Below are 19,509 nucleotides of genomic sequence, written 5' to 3'. Positions count from 1 at the left end.
TTGAACTGTGGTCTGAGAATCATGTAGCGGGCCATAAACTGGTTTGGGTTAGGTGCTATGGTCTACCTCTTTCTCTGTAGAATATGGATTGTTTTTCCAAAGTGGTAGGAGAAATAACAACTTTGGTATCCATTGATAAAGCCACGCTGGTTTGGGAAAACCTCCAATATGCCAGACTTCAGGTTAGGATCCAGAATAACCGTAATGCTAAGATGACGAAAGGTATGAAGATAAACAACCAAATCTTCAGTATCTATATCGAAGAGGAAATGCCAAGCAAATCTGAAAACCTGTGTAAGTGTAAGTATAATGGCTATGGCTCTTCCGACAGTGTATCCTTGTCGGAAACACATGTAGAATATACAGGGTGTTCTGTGAATAGCTGTGAGGAGGAGGAGGGGCAGCGGGAAGGAGATTTTAATCGGACAAAGGGAGAGGTGAACGGAGGAGAGGCGGTGGTAGGAGGAGACCGGGCTACAGAAACGACAAAAATTTCGATAAGCGAGGGGTCTGCGACAAAGGGTACGCAAAAGCAGAGGAAAGATGGAAAGTGTTACACGTATAAGGAAATGGAGGTTCAGAAAATATCAGTTGAACCTGTCATCGTCAACTCACCTAGTTGTGCAGTTGGTGATTCGGTCTGCCATAGTCGTGTTGTTGGTGATTCGGTCTGCCAAAGCCGTGCTATACATGATGACCTGGCTAAGCTAGTGGTGGAGGTAGAGCATAGTAATTCCCCTTGCAAATCCAGTTTTGGGTTGGGCCAAGAGAGTAAGCAGAAGGCCCATTGTGGGGTAAACGAAGTGTCAAAACCAGCCCAAGAGGAAGTGGTAACAGGGGAATTTGAGCACGTGTGTGAGACGTTTTTAAACGACGTATGCTTCAAAAACCAAATAGAAGGTGAGGTGCTATGGGAGCTTCAAGAAGGAAGCAAGGTAGGGAAATTGTCGAAGGAATCCAGAAATGATATCGCAGATGGAGGAAGGAGAAACAAATCCCCATCTAGTAGAAGTAAGACGAAAGGTTTATGGGAATTGGGAGAGCCAAGTACCCATCCTAGACGCTCGATGAGGATAAGCGAAAGGTTATCACGGGTAAGGAACTCCCCTTCTTGCATAAAAAGAACCTGCACATTATCTCTTTCTGATGGAGATATACTTAACTGTAATGATCGTCTCCGAGAAGAGGATTGGTTGGAGGAACCAGCAGTGTTATGGGAGGTAGGGAAAATGTTGGTATTGGTTGTCGTGAGATTGAAACAGAGGTTATCAAAGAATACCATAATATGGAATTGAGGGATGTGGAATGTAAGCAGAGGTTCGAACAGGGGAATAAACCGGGTTCTCCATGTTGATAATTAATTTGAATATAAGAGGGATGGGGGGAGATACTTGAGACAGATCATCACTAGTGAGGGGGTAGAATTTGTTTGCATACAAGAAACTAAAACTACGGTTTTCTCAGATGCTAGATGTTATGCCTTATGGGGGAATAATAATGTTGGGTGGATACACAATGAAGGGGAAAATGGAGGTGGTAGTCTGCTGTCCATGTGGAACAAAGAAGTGTTTGGTTATGAGAGTCATATGATGGGGAAGGGGTTCATTGCCATATCTGGGCAACATCTAAAACTATCTCACACATGAGTTATAGTCAATGTTTATGCAATGTGTACACTGAAAGATAAGGAGAGTCTCTGGGAAGAGCTGACCAACATAAAAGAGGCATCACAGAATCCGGTATGGTGCGTATGTGGGGACTTCAATGCCGTAAGATCTAGAAGTGAAAGAAAAGGTGTAAGCAGCAGTCACAGCCAATCTAGGGAGATCTCTGGGTTTAATCAGTTCATAGAAAGGAATCTGTTGCTGGACTTGCCTCTAGTAGGTAAAAAATATACGTGGTTTAAGGCAAATGGGTCGGCGAAGAGCAGGTTGGATATAGTTCTTGTTTCTGAAGAGTGGCTACAATTATGGCCAATGTGCAAGCAATATGTCTAGCGGAGGGAGGTATCTGATCATTGTGCCTTGGTGGTGAAGTCGCTGGATAAAGACTGGGGTCCCAAGCCGTTTAGGACTATTGATGCCTGGCACATGGAAAGGGGTTTTAATGGGATGGTAAAGGAAAAGTGGCAATCTTATGTTGTGCAGGGAAACGAATTAACGAAACTCAAGGATAAAATGAAAATGCTAAAGGGGGACCTGAAAGTGTGGAATAGAGATGTGTTTGGAAATCTGCACATTATCAAGAAGAACATTCTACAAGAAATTGAAGATTTGGATGGCCAAGAAGTGAATGATGACTTGCTTGGAAGTGCTAGGATGAGAAGAATGGAACTGATGGGCCGTTTAAGGGAGACTGATAGGAAGCTAGACTCACTTATAAGCCAAAAAGCTAGGATGAATTTGCTTAAGTATGGGGATTCATGTACCAAATTCTATCACTCTTCTCTTAGATGGAGAAGGCTCAGAAATGAAATCAAGGGTGTTGAGGTTGGGGGTCAGTGGAGCGAGGAGCCATGTATGGTTCGAATAGAAGAGAAAAAGTTGTTTGAGAACAGATTCAAAGCAACAAAAGATCTTGGGGTGAGACTTGATGCGGTGGAATTTAAAATGTTGACCCTGGAGGAAAATATATCTCTTATATCTCAGTTTTCAGAGGAGGAGATCAAGGAAGCAGTGTGTCAATGTGAAGGATCAAAGAGCCCTGACCCAGACGGGTTTAACTTCACCTTCATTAAAAAAAGTTGGGACTTTATAAAAGAAGAGTTTGTTCAGGCCCTGGTCTTGTTCCATGAAACAGGCATTATCCCGAAGGGATGCAATGCTTCATTCATAGCGTTAGTACCAAAAGTAAGAGACCCCTCGAAGTTAGAGCAGTATAGACTCGTATCTCTAGTGGGGGCTATATACAAAGTCATTTCAAAGGTGTTGGCGGGCAGAATAAAGAAAGTGCTAACCTCAGTCATTAATGACAGCCAATCAGCATTCCTAAAGGACAGAGGGATGCTTGATAGTGTGCTTATGACAAATGAAGTGGTAGAGGATCTTAGAAGGAGAGGGAGGTCTGGGTTGTGCTTGAAGGTGGACTTTGAAAAAGCATATGATTCGGTAAGGTGGGAATTCTTGTATGATATGCTCCATAGGATGGGCTTCCATAGTAAATGGATTATGTGGATGCGAGGATGTCTAGAATCGGCTACAATTTTTGTGTTAGTTAATGGGAGTCCTACAGAGGAGTTTAAACCATCAAGAGGCTTGAGGCAGGGTGACCCCCTTGCCCCTTTCCTCTTCATCGTGGTGGCCGAAGGATTGGCAGGATTAGTAAGGCAAGCCAAAAAGGCCGACTTGTTTTCAGGTATCAAGATTGGAAGAGAGGAGGTAGAGCTCTGTATACTGCAATTTGCAGATGACACCTTGTTCTTATGTGAGGAGTCTCATAGGAATGTGGTAACTATTAAGGCAATCCTAAGGGGGTTTAAGCTAGCATCAGGTCTAAAGATCAATTTTCACAAGTCCAAGATTGCAGGAGTAAATGTTGAAAGAAATGCTATGGTGTGCTATGCAAAGACGTTGAACTGCACCCAGATGGGAGTCCCTTTTAAGTACTTGGGTTTGGAAGTGGGAGGGAACCCAAGGAGGAAAAAATTCTGGGAGCCTGTGCTAAGTAAGCTAAAAGCCAGACTCAATGTATGGAAAGGAAGATTCCTATCTATGGCAGGAAGGATTTGTCTTATTAAATCAGTGTTAAACGCTATACCTCTGTTCTACCTCTCTCTGTATAAAGTGTCAGTCTGTGTGTGCAATAGTATAATCAGTCTACAACGGAGATTTCTTTGGGCATGGGGTAAGGAAAAGAGGTCGATCTCATGGGTAAGTTGGGAGGTCTTGTGTAAACCTAAAGAGGAGGGTGGTTTGGGAATCAGAGATATAAGAAAATTCAACTATGCACTCCTGGCTAAGTGGAGATGGCGTCTAATTTCCGAAGAGAAAGGGAGATGAAAGGAACTATTGAGATCAAAGTATGGTACAAATATGGATTGCCAGCAAGCACCAATAAAACTCCACTCTTGGTGGTGGAGAGACTTAACAAAAGTCTGTACAGAGGGAGAGGGAGAAGGAGTGGGCTGGTTTCAACAACAAGTAATCTGGAAAGTAGGATGTGGTGATAAAGCAAGATTCTGGGAGGATGCGTGAGCTGGTAGTAGTAGTCTAAAAACTCTGTTTCCCAGACTATTTATGCTATCCCTCAATCAGAACCAAAAGGTGGAAGAAGTTGGTGTATGGTTAGATTCGGAATGGAGATGGAACCTTAGTTGGAGGAGAGCTAGATTTGAGTGGGAAGCCTTGTTGGAAACCGATCTGAATATGCACTTATCACATACTACTTTGGCAAGGGAGCAGAGAGATGAACAAGTATGGGGATGTGAGGATTCAAGACTATTTTCGGTAAATTCTGCATATATGTGTCTAGCTACGCATGACAGAGGACGACAGCAGGAAGTGTTTAAGTACCTATGGAGAATTAAAGCTTTCCCCAATGTAATAACCACAACATGGAGGGTGCTTGTAGGAAGGATTCCTACAAGGGTAAGTCTGAGTATGAAAGGGGTGAGCACAAACATAACCTTATGTGCTTTGTGTCAGGATAAGGAGGAATCATGTCAGCACGTATTCATAGAATGTGTTGTTGCACAGAGAGTGTGGTCCTTATGTTTTAGATGGATAGGCATTGCGTTTGTACAACATCACGATATTTTGACTCACTTCGAAAACTTCAGCTTATCCCAACTTAGCAGCAGGCAGAATCTTGTTTGGAAAGGGGTCTGGGCCACCATAGTGAGATGCATTTGGGAGCAAAGGAATGCCATAGTGTTTAAACAAGGAGTAGTAGACGTGGAGGAGATCCTTCAAATGGCGCAACTCAAGTCTTGGCTGTGGTTAAAGCATAAAGGTCAATTCTTTAGTCACTCATTTGCAGAGTGGGTATTGAATCCCTTATTATGTATTAGAAGCTACAAGCAGTAACTCGAAGTATCCTTAGCCTAAGCCCATGTGTGGCTGGGTAAAGGCCTTGCTGTGGAATGGCTATAGGAAGCTAGGCGGAAAGTACAGATATGAAGAAAGACTACAGTTTATCAAGCTAGAAAAGATAATGACTGCTTAATCTGGAGCTATGCAGAAGCATCAGAAGGCACCTCACAGTGGTTGGATGCTGGTAGGGTGACCCTGGTAAGGAGCTGATGTGGAGAATTACAGGATGTGTAGGTGCAGGTTTGGGGGCTCCCCTGATCCAGTAACTTGGCAAAGTAGATGGTATAGGTGAGTAGTGTTGGCAACAAGGAATGGTACAGGAAGTTACATGGTTGTAGGCACTGGAGGTAGGTGCACGAGCCTTGCTGCAACAGTGATTAAATATACAACGGTGATGTGTGATTGACATATTGGAGTCTAGAATAAAGAGACTATGCCAACCAGTCAAAGTGGTGGTACTGGTCTGAATTACAGAAGGTTGAAAGGTGGTGTTTTTTGTAGGCACGAAGTAAGGTGCTCAAAGTCTTATGGAGCAAAGATTGCTTGTTTAAGCACAATTGAAGTGCGTATGAAGAAAGAAGTCGTGGCACGGTTATTGCTACATATATCTTTTGAGGGGAGGATGCCTAAAAAAGAGAAAAAAGGTTGGAAAGGGTGGAAGGTACTAATGAGGTGGTGATGAAATGAGTGGTGAATGATTAAGGATAAAGCAAGTGTGTGAAGAGTTTGGCCTCACTGTGGAGGGTGAAATCATATTTTCGGAAGTATTTTTGGAGTCAAATGAATGGATAGGAGAAGATGGTGGAATGGCATGGCAAGTAACACAATTCGTTGATAACTACTGTGATCATGATAAGCTGCTGCTAGAAATAGGGTGATGGTTTTATTATATGGTGGTAGTAACACTAGTCATTGATAACTACTGTGATCATGATAAGCTGTTGCTAGACATAGGGTGATGGTTTAATTGTATGGTGGTATTGATAGCTGGTTGTAGGTATAACCTCTTACAATTGAGAAAGGGATCTTCAAAAGGAAAACAACATCTGTTTTTATAGGCATGTTTTTAAGGGGTCATTCTGGTACGGGGTGTATGGTGCGCCAGAAGCAGGGGAATTGTTTTTGGTTTAACTAGATGGGCGGTTTGATGGCCTATGTGTGGAACCAACTTTGATGCAAGTACACTCGCTGAGGGAAGTGGGCTGGAGGGTGTTCCTAGAAAATGTAGCCACGGATAACAAGCCGTAGAATTAAATAGTTTTGTATCTACTAGTTAACACTGCTGATGTTGTGGTTCGGTCCTCTAGAGGGTTAGTGGGTTGTGGGGATCAACAATGTTAGCATGTCATAGTAGCATGTGGGTGCTCAATGGGGGTTAGTTTTTGATTTCGGGATGTATACGGGTTGGGTCACCCCTGAAGTGGCCCTTTTAATTCATTCAATTCTTTGCTGATAAAAAAAAATGAGGATAGAGCAGGAATGTAATTGTTCTCGCTTGTTGACTTCGGTCGGTCTTCGAGTTGAGCTCCGCTTTGACTAGTCTCCACTTGGTGCTCCGAAATGCTGCTCCACTAGGACAAATGGAACTCTACCTGTTGATCACACTCCGACAACCAAGTCATTGAAAACATTCAAATTATAAATATGTTTCAGTCTAAAGTATTCAGAAAAAGCGTACCTTTACCTAGGGTCTCAAGCCCCTTTTATAGACACTCCTTCCACAATTTTTATCAATGAGAATATAATCTCAACAACTAGAAAATAATATTCAACAATAATATCACTGAACAATAATTTGTTCACCTGTTACTTTCAGGTACCAACATTCTTAAGTGCTTTTACTTACATTTAATAATATATTTCAACCAATTTAGTTATTCCTGTATACCTCAAACAATTCAATTATTTCTTCTTTTATTTTTAATTATTTTTTTCCACGTAAACGTACTAGAAAACCTGGACTGACCTCGTAACACACTATTGGGCCCATACCCGACCCAGGTCAAGCTAGGCGTAACTTGCACAACCGAGTTGACCGTACCCAAACTCTTGGATCGAGGTCCCGAACACTCATGGCCAATACAATAATATTCATTTTCACATTCGTATTCAGTCACTGTAGGGATTTCCCATCAAAATCAAGACAAGTTCAAACAATACCTACATGGACGAGTTTATTTGTCATTCCTAATCTAGAAATACATGATAAAAAAGATATATTGTTGTGACCTCAAATATGCTAAGATAGTATAATAGAGTTGATTATTGTAAAACCAAGAATATTGCAAAAGAAATTTGACGAAGAAGTTGTTGAAGAATGTTACAGAAAATCTTAGAACGTTGTAGAAATCTCAAGTGTGAGATTGTTGTTCCAGTAGATCTCCTCCTCCGCAAGTCATGTTCTTACCTGGGAATGGGTCTCCTCCACAAGACTCAGACAGTTTGGCTCCACTTTCTTCTCAACAAAGCAACTTGAAGGTAAGAAGAGGTTCCATAGGTTCCACATTCTTCTCTGCATCTTCCTTGACCTCGAGGAGAAATACCACTCACTATGGAGAATCTTACATTCTCACATTGTATAAATTGGAGTTTATGCACTTCGAAATAACACACCCTTCACTTAATTTTCTTCCTTCTTCTACTTCTTTCTTTCTTTTACTTTATTCTACTTCCGCAATCCTGAGTTTATTTTGGCTCTTAGGAACTTCTTTTCTAGTTCTAAGATCCTCGATATTATTAACTAATTTCTTGTTATTTTCGAAAAGACTTGTACAATACACTGCAGATAAGTTCTTACAAACAATGATCACAAAAATATTGAGATAATATCATTAAGATTAAAATGATTGCATATAAGATGTTATCCGCTTTAAAGTCTAGTTTCTTTGTCACAATTTTATCCCAAAAAAAATATTTTGATAGGTTAAGAAAGAAGAATAAACTACATTTAACTCCAACTCCATAATACATATTATATTATCATTAAATAATGTTACAAACCATAGTGAGAAATATTATATTTTTTAATATCAAAATCCAAAAACGAAATGTAAGAACAAATTAAAATGTACCATATTTTTCAACTACTAATTTTTTTTTAATTAAAATAATTGTTTCTACATATACGTCAAGCTTTATTTATTCTATAATTTATGGATAAAACTTACATCAACATGTGTTAAACACCTTAATTATTAAATAAAAAATAGAGAAAAATATAAAATGGTAAAAAATATTATAGAAAAGTTAATTAGAATATATCATAAAAGATAGAGAAAAAAAGTACTAATCCCTAATTCTATAAAAGGGTAAATCATATTTATCTCTGAAAAGCTTAAGATTTTAAGATAGATGAAGTTAGAAACATTATCACACCAAATGCAACTGCGAGATCTGATGTTAAAACTCAACAAGTTTATCAATAAATTGATTCTCTTTCTAAAAAAATGAATACACATAGTATTACTATTTATAAAACAATTCATCCATCTAATGAAAAGATCTCAAGGAATAGTAGAAGTATTGAAACCAACTTTCATGACACTAAAGAAAGAGGCATGTATTACAATCTTAACTTGAGCATTTTGTGATATTTGCAAGAAATGGAAAATGAAAGAGTTATATAAAAATGGCACTGCACAAAAGTTAGAAAGTCAGGTTGGAAAGATATTTAGAAAATGTGCATTCAAAGAACAAGTGTTGAGCATAATAGTAACACGTTAAAGATGACAACAAGGAACAATGACCATACTTAGGTTATTATTTGTAGTCAACCAATTATTATAAATACACCAAATAAGAAAGTAGTGATGAAAAAACGCATGCGAAAACAACACACATTATCATAAATCAACTGTAGAAAAATAAACGACACAAGATTTAATGTGGTTCGGTCGCCAACTGCAACCTACATCCACACGGACAACTATTAGGTTTTCATTTTGTCCTGTTGCACACCCATTACAAGTACAATGATCTCTTTAAATATAAATTATAAAGGGGACACAATGATTAAGTCCACTCACTAAACATGATGTCTAGTTAGTCCAACCCAATTGATTCTGGCTTCATACCCAACCAGTAGACCAAAGAAGGAATTAATTTGCTCCAAACTTATATTAAACCATTTGAAGTGTTAGGTGAATTTAAAAGGAAATTTGTTAAAGCATAGACAATAATTCATATAATTAGATACAAATTTAAATACGAGAGTCTTGCTAAAGGCACTCGTGATTTTGATAACATCAAATAATTTCATGTGTTTGGTATGTCTAACAATGCTACTTAGTGTCCAATGGATTATATAACTCTATTAAACTAAACAATCAGACGGAGTTTAACAAAAAAAAGTTACACATACAAAAAAAATAGACACAGTCTAAAAGAAGACTAGACACATAATAAGCTTAGATGGAATCTTTAGAAGAAATGTTAGATACAAATACATAAAGACTAGACAAAGTTTACAACGAAATGAGCATGAACACAAAGACTAGACGATATTATAACAAAGTGTTAGATGCAAATAAAAATTACACAAAATATACAAGAAACTCTAAACACAAGAAAAAAACGATAACATCAAATCCATAAACAAACGCTAAAGAGAATATATGCTACTTAAAGAGTAGAAAAAGTTTTACATAATTGAAAAAAATGTATAAAAATTAATAATGGTGGTAAAATCTTAATTTCTGGTTTATTTTTAATGTTATTATTGATTTTTATACAATTTTTTTCCAGTTAAAATAACATAACTAAATCATTCTTAAATTATTCCATCATTTAAAATAAATAACAAGTTTTCTAAATCATTTATACAACATTTTCTAAAATCGTTTTTCACATGTACGATTTCAGTATAATTATTTGTTAATTAAAATTGTATTTCTCAAATATGATTTCTTTAGGAATGATCTACACATAAGTCATGTACCACATAATATTTCTATTGCGTTAATTCACACCCCTTTTTAGAGTAGACCCTCACCTGTTCATTTCAAAGTTATATGTATTTTTGAGGAGAAAGTACCATCTGCAGAACCATTCCATCTAAAAGGCCATCTCAATATCAAAGTAAGGTAATATTAAACCTTTAGAACCAATGGCGTCATGCTACAGATCAAGATCTATTTGAAACGAAGTGGACTCTTTCTTCCTACACCTCCATATCTTCTTGTGTCACCGCATACTAAATGTGAAAATACTGTTTTATCTTTTTTCTGCCACCACCATATATAAATCTATTATTTAAAAAAATTTCTGAATTATGTAATCCAGAAGCTAATCATATATTTGGGAAAAAAAAGACTTCTGAATTAATCTTATGTATAGAAAGACTTTCAGATTATGGAAGCTAATCACAAAAGGCTTCCGGATTACATAATCCGAAAGTTAATTCTGGATTAAAAAAAGACTTCCAAATTATGTAATCCAAAATATTAAAAAAAGGGTATTTTTGAAATAAAAAAACTTATGAGGGTGACACAAGGTATGAAGGTGGAGGAAGAAGCAGCCTCCGAAGTGTTTATCAAATGAACATTCTGTTTAACACCATGCCAAATAATGCACATTTGAGTTTAGGGGTAAATGTTGAAACAATTCAATTATATAAATAGATGATCGAATAAATGATAAATTTATTAAATATATAAAATATATAAATATAAATAAAAGAGGCGACCACTATAAAATAAAAGTCTTGTGTATTAATCATTAGTCCCACAATAGAGGTACTCTCATCATCATCTAATGGACGAGTGGAGCACAACGATTCATGCTTGGTTAACATTTTAACCGATGTGGGCCCATAATGCTTGCATTAGCATTGGATCATAATTAAATTTAATTTATTGTCAAGTGCTTAATGATACTATCCTAGACCAGTCACAAGATCATTCTGACGTGAATCAAACCCACACGCCAATCCATAGCTTAAGTCTACTAATATGATTTCAGCTTACAAAACCAATAATGAGAACTACATTTGCTGCTTTTACATTATCATACAATCTTGGTGTTAAATGACGAGTTAAAAAATAATGCAATTCTAAGTTCCTTAAAGAAAAGTAATATGCTACATCCTGCTGCCCCTTTCAATAAATAAATGCACTGACATATTAAATTCAATAAAGAATCATGAAGAACAAAAAATCAAGACCCTACACAACTTTAGTTCCAGAAATGGCTATCTCAAACTATGAAGCTAATTCCCAATGGGGGGCTCAACAATGGTGATAGGAAGCAAGTGCATTGCTTCATAACAGCTCCAGCCAGGTCTGTACATATGGCATTTAGTTTGAGAAGTGTAAAAATACATGCCATTTCCATCATTCATGAAAAACAAATGCAACCATCCCTCTGCAAAAGTAAGCCAAAAGAACATCAGTTCAAATTCAAATATCAATGATCGTTACATAATAAATTTGGATATTATTTGGGACTTCTCTTAAAGTTGAAGCAATGCCAAACTGAATTCTACAGAACGCCTAAATCATAATAGGAGCTTCTCCTTATAGAGACTTCAATAAACATACATACATTGAAGTCTATTGAAAATCACAAATTTGTGGGTTCCACATACTATTTCATGATTCTCTTCCATGATTTTGTAGTTCTCAATGAATTGTAACTTCGGGAGATGTGCTAGAAAGAGTGTGTTTTCAGTACTCCTCTAAAGTAAACAAACTTATTATGCATAATAGTTTGTGGTTGAATGATAGTACAAAAAACATTTATATTGACAATACATATATTTTTCATTCCTTCAAAAAGACAATTTGAAAGTAGTAGAATAAACTAATTTTGTGTTTCTCTTCTTCCTCACCTATACTAAATTCCAATGACAAAAAGAACATCTCCTTCAACTTTTTAATCTACAAGTTGACAAAATTATCAAGCAAGTTTAACTTTTAATTAAATCTCTTAAAATCAGAATAGCTTTTATCATTAAAATAGATTTTAACATTTAGAAAAGCCATGCCAAACAATATGCAAGTCTTCAATTGTGCTAAGCTATACAAGGATATGTTAGTAAGGGAACAGATTCAATACCACTTTCAACTTGAATCTATGGACTCTCATCATCTGAGCTAATGTCATCCATCCTCCTTTCAGCAATTGCTGGAAAGAGCCGCTGACGAAGATCAGGTGGTGGACGTGTCTCAGAGGAAGCTGGTCCTCGAGGATTCTCTTGTTTTGGTGTTTTTGTTTGCTTCTTCTGTGTGTCTATCAACTCCTTGCATATCTTATCCAGCATTAGTAAGAAGTCCCGTACTACTATGAACAGCCTTATGCCTTCATTCTTCCCAGCATTCCCATGAAAGTAATCACCAGTGTTCTTCACCAAAGCCATGATCTTCTTCTCCTCTTCCAGCAGTTTCTTAACATCAGCCTCGGCATTCTGTACAAAACTTTTCACTGTCTCACAAAAGCCCCGGTCTTCCTCCACATTCTTCATGTTTTTGTTTATCAAGTCTTGTGTTTTTATGAGACCATGCCCAAGTTTGGCAGTGGTTCCTGTTAAGTTGTCAGCATCTATAGCTGCTGCTTTTTTTACATTCTCAAGTTCACTGCTCAAGCGTGAAACCACCTGAAGGCCGATCTCATGGTAGTGATCTTCTGTTTCTTGAATACTATCCTGAAGGTCATCCGATTTAATACTGGATAAACTCTGGCTATCTTTGGACTTTCTGACAGCTTTTATGCCCTCAGAGCGGATAATCTCTAGAACAACAAAGTGTAAGAGTGTAGTCTTCCCGTCTGTTCCTTTTACATCAGATAATTTCAAAAGTGTATCAAGTTTAAATGCTTGAGCACCACCGCGGAAAGTTCCATCATTCATTCGGTTGCCAGTTTTGAGAACAGCTTCAAGAAGTTTCAGGAACAGCCGGCTACTTCTTAGTTGCTTACAAGCATCCTGACATATCAGATACAATTGCAAGAAAAATAAGATTATTTCTTCAACGTCACAGGGTGATAATAAAGTAAACAAAAATGAGCACAGAGATTCCAAAACCAAAGAAATTACAATGATAGGATATCAATTACAGAACATTGTCGTGTTTGTTTGTGTATGGTTTCAAATTAATTAACATACCATAAAACTAAACTAACCAAGCAACGTTCGATAGCATTTTTAAGATTAACAGATCACAAACTGCAATCAAACTCACAATTTCACATACATCATAAATTTACTAGTATTACAAGGTATATTCCTTCACATGGATATGCATGCAAATAATTTTGAATGATAGATGAAAATAATATTCCACCATAATCAAATAATTTTGGCATTAAAACCAAAACTTTGAATGATACCAAAATCTAAATACAATTAAATTTGAAATTAAATCAAAACTCTGCATATTAATTAAAGCCTTAATTTGGCATTACTTATGCAACAAACAACATACTCAGCCATGTTTTTACCAGTTTTTCTATGATACCATTGATGTCCTATGATTGGCAGTAGCAATATTAGGATGATATAGCATATACTCAGGTAATTATACAATCTCAGTTGGCATCAGTGCAACTAAAAATTCAAATCATCATGATCCATGTGATAGAAAGAGCATAAGCAAAGCAACTGCATGCATGATGTATACCTCCAAAATGGAAAAAGACTCCATAGTAGTTCCAAGCTCCTCTTTAAATGAGCCCATGAAAAGCAGAGCTTCCATTCTCTTGAATGCAAATGGAATGTCAACCAGGGCTTTGAGGAAACTGTCAGCAGGACCAAGTTGAGATAGATCACCACCAAAGAGTCTAAGCTTAAGCTCTTCATCTGATGTTGGTGCCATCTTTAGCAAAGTTTGAAGGAATTCCGAGGGTAGCTCATGTCCTGATCAGCCAAAATGAGGTTGCAAAGTGTTTCATTTAAGTGCGGAACAATACAACCAAACAATTTTTCTTTTAGAAAGAATTCTACAAATACGATGCACAGATATAATATGTGTATCAGGAACAACGCATATCCAATATGGCAATACATTTATTTTTGAAAATAATAGGATACAATTATATGACATATATGTGTTTAAAAATGTATAAAAATAATTCTTAAGAAATTAATAAACATATAAATGCAATTGTGTCCAAATTAAAATCACATTTCTTAGACATTGTCAAAATAAAAAAATTATAAATTATTGTCATCATAAAAGTATTAGTGCTTCATAGATTGTATACTTCATCAATAAGTATCAGTAAAGCATCCTAGAGTATCAGATACAGATATGTATCACGTGCCACATATTGAAGTATCATGATTTATGACAAAAGGTTCAAAGGCATTAATCCATTTGTTCAGTTCAGTAAAAAATATCTTAAGCATAGGCAGGACTACCACAATCTATCTTCCCTAGTACACAACATTATCATAATCAAATAATTTTAGAACAATATTCAAACCTATCAACAATATAGCAATCTATCCTCCTCAAGAGTAAGGACATGGCACCAGTTTGAAAGAATCCATATCAAGTCTACGGGTGCACAAATATGTATGTCCTTACTATTAAGCATACAGTTATAAGCAATTTCAGAGGAAATTGAAGGAACAAGAAAGCACCTTCATAAAGTGCATCACGAACTTCTTCCATTGTCACATTCAATGCTCGCAACAGAATCAATAAATTTTGGGCTTTCTTTTTGTCAATGATCTGGACAAACTGAGGTGAAGGATCTTGAGAGGAAGACTCTTTCTGTCTTTGACCATTGTTCTTATCCACAGCATTATAGCCAAAAAGTGTCTCTATCATTTCTTCATTAAACCTGTAAAATGTTTGTCATTTAAGCACATTAATGATAAATTATCTTTGATAAACAAAAGAGGCTTGGTATTTATTCCTTACTGGAATGATCCTGATTTGATTTGATTCCAAACCATCGATTGATCTGGGTTTGCTTGAACCTTATCCCAGAAAAAGGGCTTTAGCTTGGCTTTGGGAGCATCAGCTTCACTTGCAACTGTAGCTTTTGATCCACTAGCTAAAGGCCGTGGCGCCTTTGAGCCAAATGGAGGAGGTCGAGGAGGAGCTACACCATTCACAGGAGGTGGTGGTGGGCGGGGACCAGGTTTGGCACCACCTGGTGCTGGGGGTGGTGGTGGAGGAGGACCAGGTCTGATACCAGCTGGGGCTGCAGGGGGTGGTGGTGGAGGAGGACCAGGTCTGATACCAGCTGGGGCTGCAGGGGGTGGTGGAGGAGGAGGACCAGGTCTGGAAACAGCTAGTGCTGGAGGGGGTGGAGGATAACCTGGTCTGGAACCAGCTAGTGCTGGCGGTGGTGGTAGAGGCGGGCTAGGTTTGGCACCCATTGGTGGTTGGCGTGGTGGAATGCTACTAATAGCAAACTTTTGAGGGGTAGGAGGAGGAACTGCAGCAACAGTAGTAGTAGACACCGGAGGAGCAGCAGCATCCGACGGCCTAAATGAAGGTGGCTCAGGAGGAAGAGGGTTTAACCTACCTGGAGGAGGGTTTAACCTGCCTGGAGGAGGTTTTAAGGGAGGCATTCCAGAAGGAATGATTCCCACCCTCCCGGGAGGAGGTTTCAGTTCAAATGGTGATCCTGTAGCAGCATTAAGAGCTCCTATTGATTGACTTTCTTGCACCGAGTACTTCTTATCGTCTACTAAACTATTACTAGATGACTGAAACCCAAGTTTCTCCCCTTTTATTGAATTCCCAAAAGAAAAACTGGAAGGACCTGTAGGATAAGTCCACTTTGTCAAGAGTAGTACAACATATTATAACAGGGTACAATATAAATGGTAACATGATACATACCAACAGAGTAGTCACTCATGCTCAAGCTGAGAAGAGGCCTATCATCATTTAGTCTAACATGACCAGTCTTCCGATACCGACTCCAGCATAAAAAGAGCAGTGCTGCAGCTACAAATGTCACCAATGCAGTTATAACTACCGCAAGAACAACTGTTTTTTTATTACTGTGACCATCTTCCTGTTTGTCAATTTCCGAAGATGGAGGAGCAGAAATATCTGAAGCTGCTGGTGTCCATTTTGGAAAAAAAGGTGTTGGTGCGAAAGAAGGTTGCAGTGGTTCAGGAAGATGATGAGGTACTGGAGCATGAGATGATGGTACTGGTATGGGTTCAGATGATGGTGCTGGACTGGGTTCAGAAGATGGTGCTGAACTGGGTGCAGGGCCTGGACTAGGTGGTTCTGATATGTGCTGAAGCAAACTACGACCAAAATTTCTTGTAGGAGCACTGGATCGGGAAAAAAGTGGTCCCATATAAGTAACATGCCCATCCTCATTTCTTGAAACAGGTATTGGAAAATTATCTTTTCTCAAACAATGAAGAATGTTCTCCTTGAATTTAGAACAGTAAGCATTGATAAATTTTTTGGTGTCTTCTCGTGCTAATGGTTGAATCTCTGAACTGATTATATTGGTGATGCCAGATAATTCCTTTGAAAGACACAAATCATGATTCCCAACATCTTTCATTAAATGAAATAAATCTTCCCTGCAATATTTCCATAAGAACTTTGCCTGCAGTCATGAAACTTAACAACTTTTAGAGTGTATCCATTTATTCTTAGCAATCATGAAAACATAATGTAATCCGTTCTATGTTTCCCAAGTCTAATAAATAATCATAAAACAATCAAGTCCCTGTAATTTAGAGTCAGATGACAATAAGCAACAATTACAAAAGAAAATTTAGAAACATAACTTGGAAGGAATGCTCAAGCTATCAAGTGAAGGGTAATAGAATTTCAGAGCAAGCTGGTTGAGGTAGAAGCATAGATGCATTTATACATTCTATAATTGTTCTTGATCAAGTTTGTGTGTTTCTCATGTAAACACAGCATGCGTAAAACAATCTTTAGTAGATGATTATCTCTCAGAATTAGTATTTATATACTAAGGGAATCATAAAACATACTAAAACTAAAACTTTGCAAAAATGTAAGATCTCCGGTTCAGAATGAAACATTTTAATCTATGGTCGCAGGAAGAAAATGCAAAACAAGAGGATGCATAGTTCACTGTTCAATGTAAGACCCCAATGTCTTCTCTAACCACTTTTCCACACGAAAAGAGTTATGCAAAAGATAATAATAAAATTTGACTAATAAGACTTAGCCAAATGGGCAGTAAAGGAAGGACATACTTGCATTTAATCTAAATGAGATGTCTCTATGCAATCAGTATCACTGACGGACTAACAGTTTTTATCTTCGCAGTCCACACAAAAAGTTGACTTCTTCTGGCCCTAGGCTCAAATATCATTCAGAGCATCATACTATTAAGAAAAAATGTGTTTCAGGTCCCTTCATTTTCTGTCAAATTTTCCAATAGTCCCAAAACGATGATTCCAATTATAAAAGTACAAAGACCAATATCAACAACTTTAAAGTATAAGGACTAAGACCAATTTTGACCAGAGCTTGAGGGAATCATGGATTTAGGTAACCATGTTAGCTACCTCAAGCATTGCAAGATTTGTTACTTTTATGTTAGCTATCTCTATGAGAAGCCAAAATATATTTCAGATTAACCATAGACTACCACTTGCTTAGGAGTTAAGAATTAGGCAGCAAAAGCACAAAAAACACAGCTTACAACATTATTGGGATTGGGATTGCCAAATGAAGAAATGTCAGTCTAAGACAGTCAAGATAAGAATGAGAAAGTGAAACACGGCATTCACCCCAACCCTTAAAGAAAAGGCAAACACCTCACTCAGGGTAAGAAACCAAAATTTCTGAGCTCCAATACTACGATCAGTTGATCACCTTTTGGATTTTTAGTATTTGAACAAGAAACAAACCAAATATTTAAAAGAAACCTGCAAAATCCAAACACAGGGAGCCTTACCGTGTGTTCATTGAATAACCCAGATGCTGGATCAAGTAACTCCCTAACAAAATCATCTTCGGTTTCCTTCTTCTCCAAAGGGCTGACTGCTGATACAAGAAGAAGAACCAAAAAACCACCTAAGCTTTTGTTAACCATATGTTTTAGAATTCCCATTCCAAGCGTTTGATATGCTTTTCATTTCCCCAAAGGACTAAACCCCCTCCAATCCCTTCATCACCGACAAACACTCCCAAGAAAAAAAGAACCTTCTTTTCATAATCCACCTCCAAACGATTTCAATTCTTCCTCAGAACCCCACTCGGTACTTTACAGAGGTGAATCCCCCAACACCAAACAAGAGTTGTAGCAAAAAACAAAACTTCAAGATCAAACAAAAAGCCCAAAAGCAAATCCAAAAAAATACTTGCCCCTCTTCAAAGCTTCAAACTTTTATCGAATCGGATCAAGTCCAGCCAAACCCCACCACATGCATCAATCAGAAAACAACTCAAACAAAAACAAAATCTTGGGTAGGTGTTGAAGCATCAAAATCACCCTCCAAGTGAAAACACAAACTGGGGCTCCAAATAATGATTCAAGAAAAGGATACTTGCTTCTTGCAGGATCCAAGCTAAAAAGGACGGCTTTTGGCTTTGTTGACCATGAAATGTTACTGATTGCGACAACTTTTTCCCGTGTGCAGAAAGTGTGTAATAAATGGTAAAAAGTTGACCAAAAGCAAAGACTTATAGTAAAAAGAAGGAACGTCCTGAGAGAGAGTTGGTGTTAAGGAAACGGAAGTTTCTTGGCGCCAGAGAATAGAACCCTACGCGTTAAGAACCGTCTTAGAGAAAAGATTCTGGATGGTGGATTCAGTCATTGCACTGCAGCCACTTCCGAAATGTCTTGCACTCAGCTTTCTCATTCCACCATTAATTAAATGGATATGTATATAACATTTGAAAATTAAAATATATTAAATTATTACATTTCAAATTTGAAAAAATAGCAGCACCAAAGAATGGTGTGACTGTGGGTCAGCAACGTTGGTTTTTGTCAATTGTTAAGGGTAGACTTGAATAATTAAACTTTAATTTATTAATCTAACAAACTATTTGCAAAAAATATCAACTTATTCCATCTACATCTATTTATATTTTTTTAGTTGTTTATATTTTTTTATTTTATTTTTATATTTTTAGTTATGTGATTTTTTTCTAACAATGATTTCTCTATTATGTTTCAAAACACTCAATTTGAATCTCATAAATATTATTGTAATTTCTTACTAAATTTTTTTTATCTTACAATAAATTTCACCAAATAAAACATTGAATGCAAAGGTGAAGATACAATTGAAGATTGATACACAATTGAAGATTCTAAAGTATATTGTTTTACAACATCAAACATAGAGACTAAGTGTTTATTTTGTTCACTCGAACAACTATGTTTTCTCCATATTATATTGTTTTTCGAATATTTTTATTATTTGGATTGGGCTAAAATAGTGTTTCTATGTTCATACAACAATGTTTGCGAGCCTTAGGTACTTAATAAAGCATATGAATAATCTTTTGTGTTGTGCCTCATTTACTTTCTATGAACACATTAATACACTTGATTTGTCTTCTTTTAA

General features: G+C 37.2%; 1 protein-coding gene across 3 annotated transcripts; it reads right to left on the bottom strand.

Moving 5' to 3' along the window:
* Positions 1 to 10,982: 10,982 nt before the first annotated feature.
* Positions 10,983 to 18,816, bottom strand: LOC137807585 (formin-like protein 5). Of its 3 annotated transcripts, none has more exons than XM_068608411.1 (8): positions 17,889 to 18,816; positions 15,824 to 16,556; positions 15,216 to 15,743; positions 14,891 to 15,170; positions 14,608 to 14,810; positions 13,643 to 13,878; positions 12,084 to 12,948; positions 10,983 to 11,390 (listed from the first exon to the last, which is right to left on the bottom strand). In XM_068608411.1, exons 1-7 carry the CDS (start codon positions 18,042 to 18,044, stop codon positions 12,100 to 12,102), a joined length of 2,985 nt encoding a protein of 994 aa, XP_068464512.1. In that variant the 5' UTR covers positions 18,045 to 18,816; the 3' UTR covers positions 10,983 to 11,390; positions 12,084 to 12,099. The 3 variants fall into 3 exon arrangements, with proteins under 3 accessions (XP_068464512.1, XP_068464582.1, XP_068464436.1); XM_068608481.1 differs by having other exon boundaries at positions 14,891 to 15,158; positions 15,207 to 15,743; positions 17,889 to 18,808; XM_068608335.1 differs by having other exon boundaries at positions 14,891 to 15,743; positions 17,889 to 18,808.
* Between the last annotated feature and the right edge of the window lie 693 nt (positions 18,817 to 19,509).

This window comes from Phaseolus vulgaris, chromosome 11, assembly GCF_000499845.2.
Source record: "Phaseolus vulgaris cultivar G19833 chromosome 11, P. vulgaris v2.0, whole genome shotgun sequence".
Taxonomy (NCBI): Eukaryota; Viridiplantae; Streptophyta; class Magnoliopsida; order Fabales; family Fabaceae; genus Phaseolus; species Phaseolus vulgaris.
The sequence above is the reverse complement of the archived record's forward strand: the minus strand, read 5'-3'. Positions and strand labels throughout refer to the sequence as shown.

Bases quoted from the DNA above. Each gene is read 5' to 3' on its own strand.
- LOC137807585 (XM_068608335.1), bottom strand. From the start codon at position 18,044: ATGGGAATTCTAAAACATATGGTTAACAAAAGCTTAGGTGGTTTTTTG. The intron at 14,811-14,890 runs GTAAGGAATAAA...AACATTTTACAG, and splicing joins ATCAAATCAGGATCATTCCA to GTTTAATGAAGAAATGATAG. The intron at 13,879-14,607 runs GTGCTTTCTTGT...TTGGCTGATCAG, and splicing joins TCGTGATGCACTTTATGAAG to GACATGAGCTACCCTCGGAA.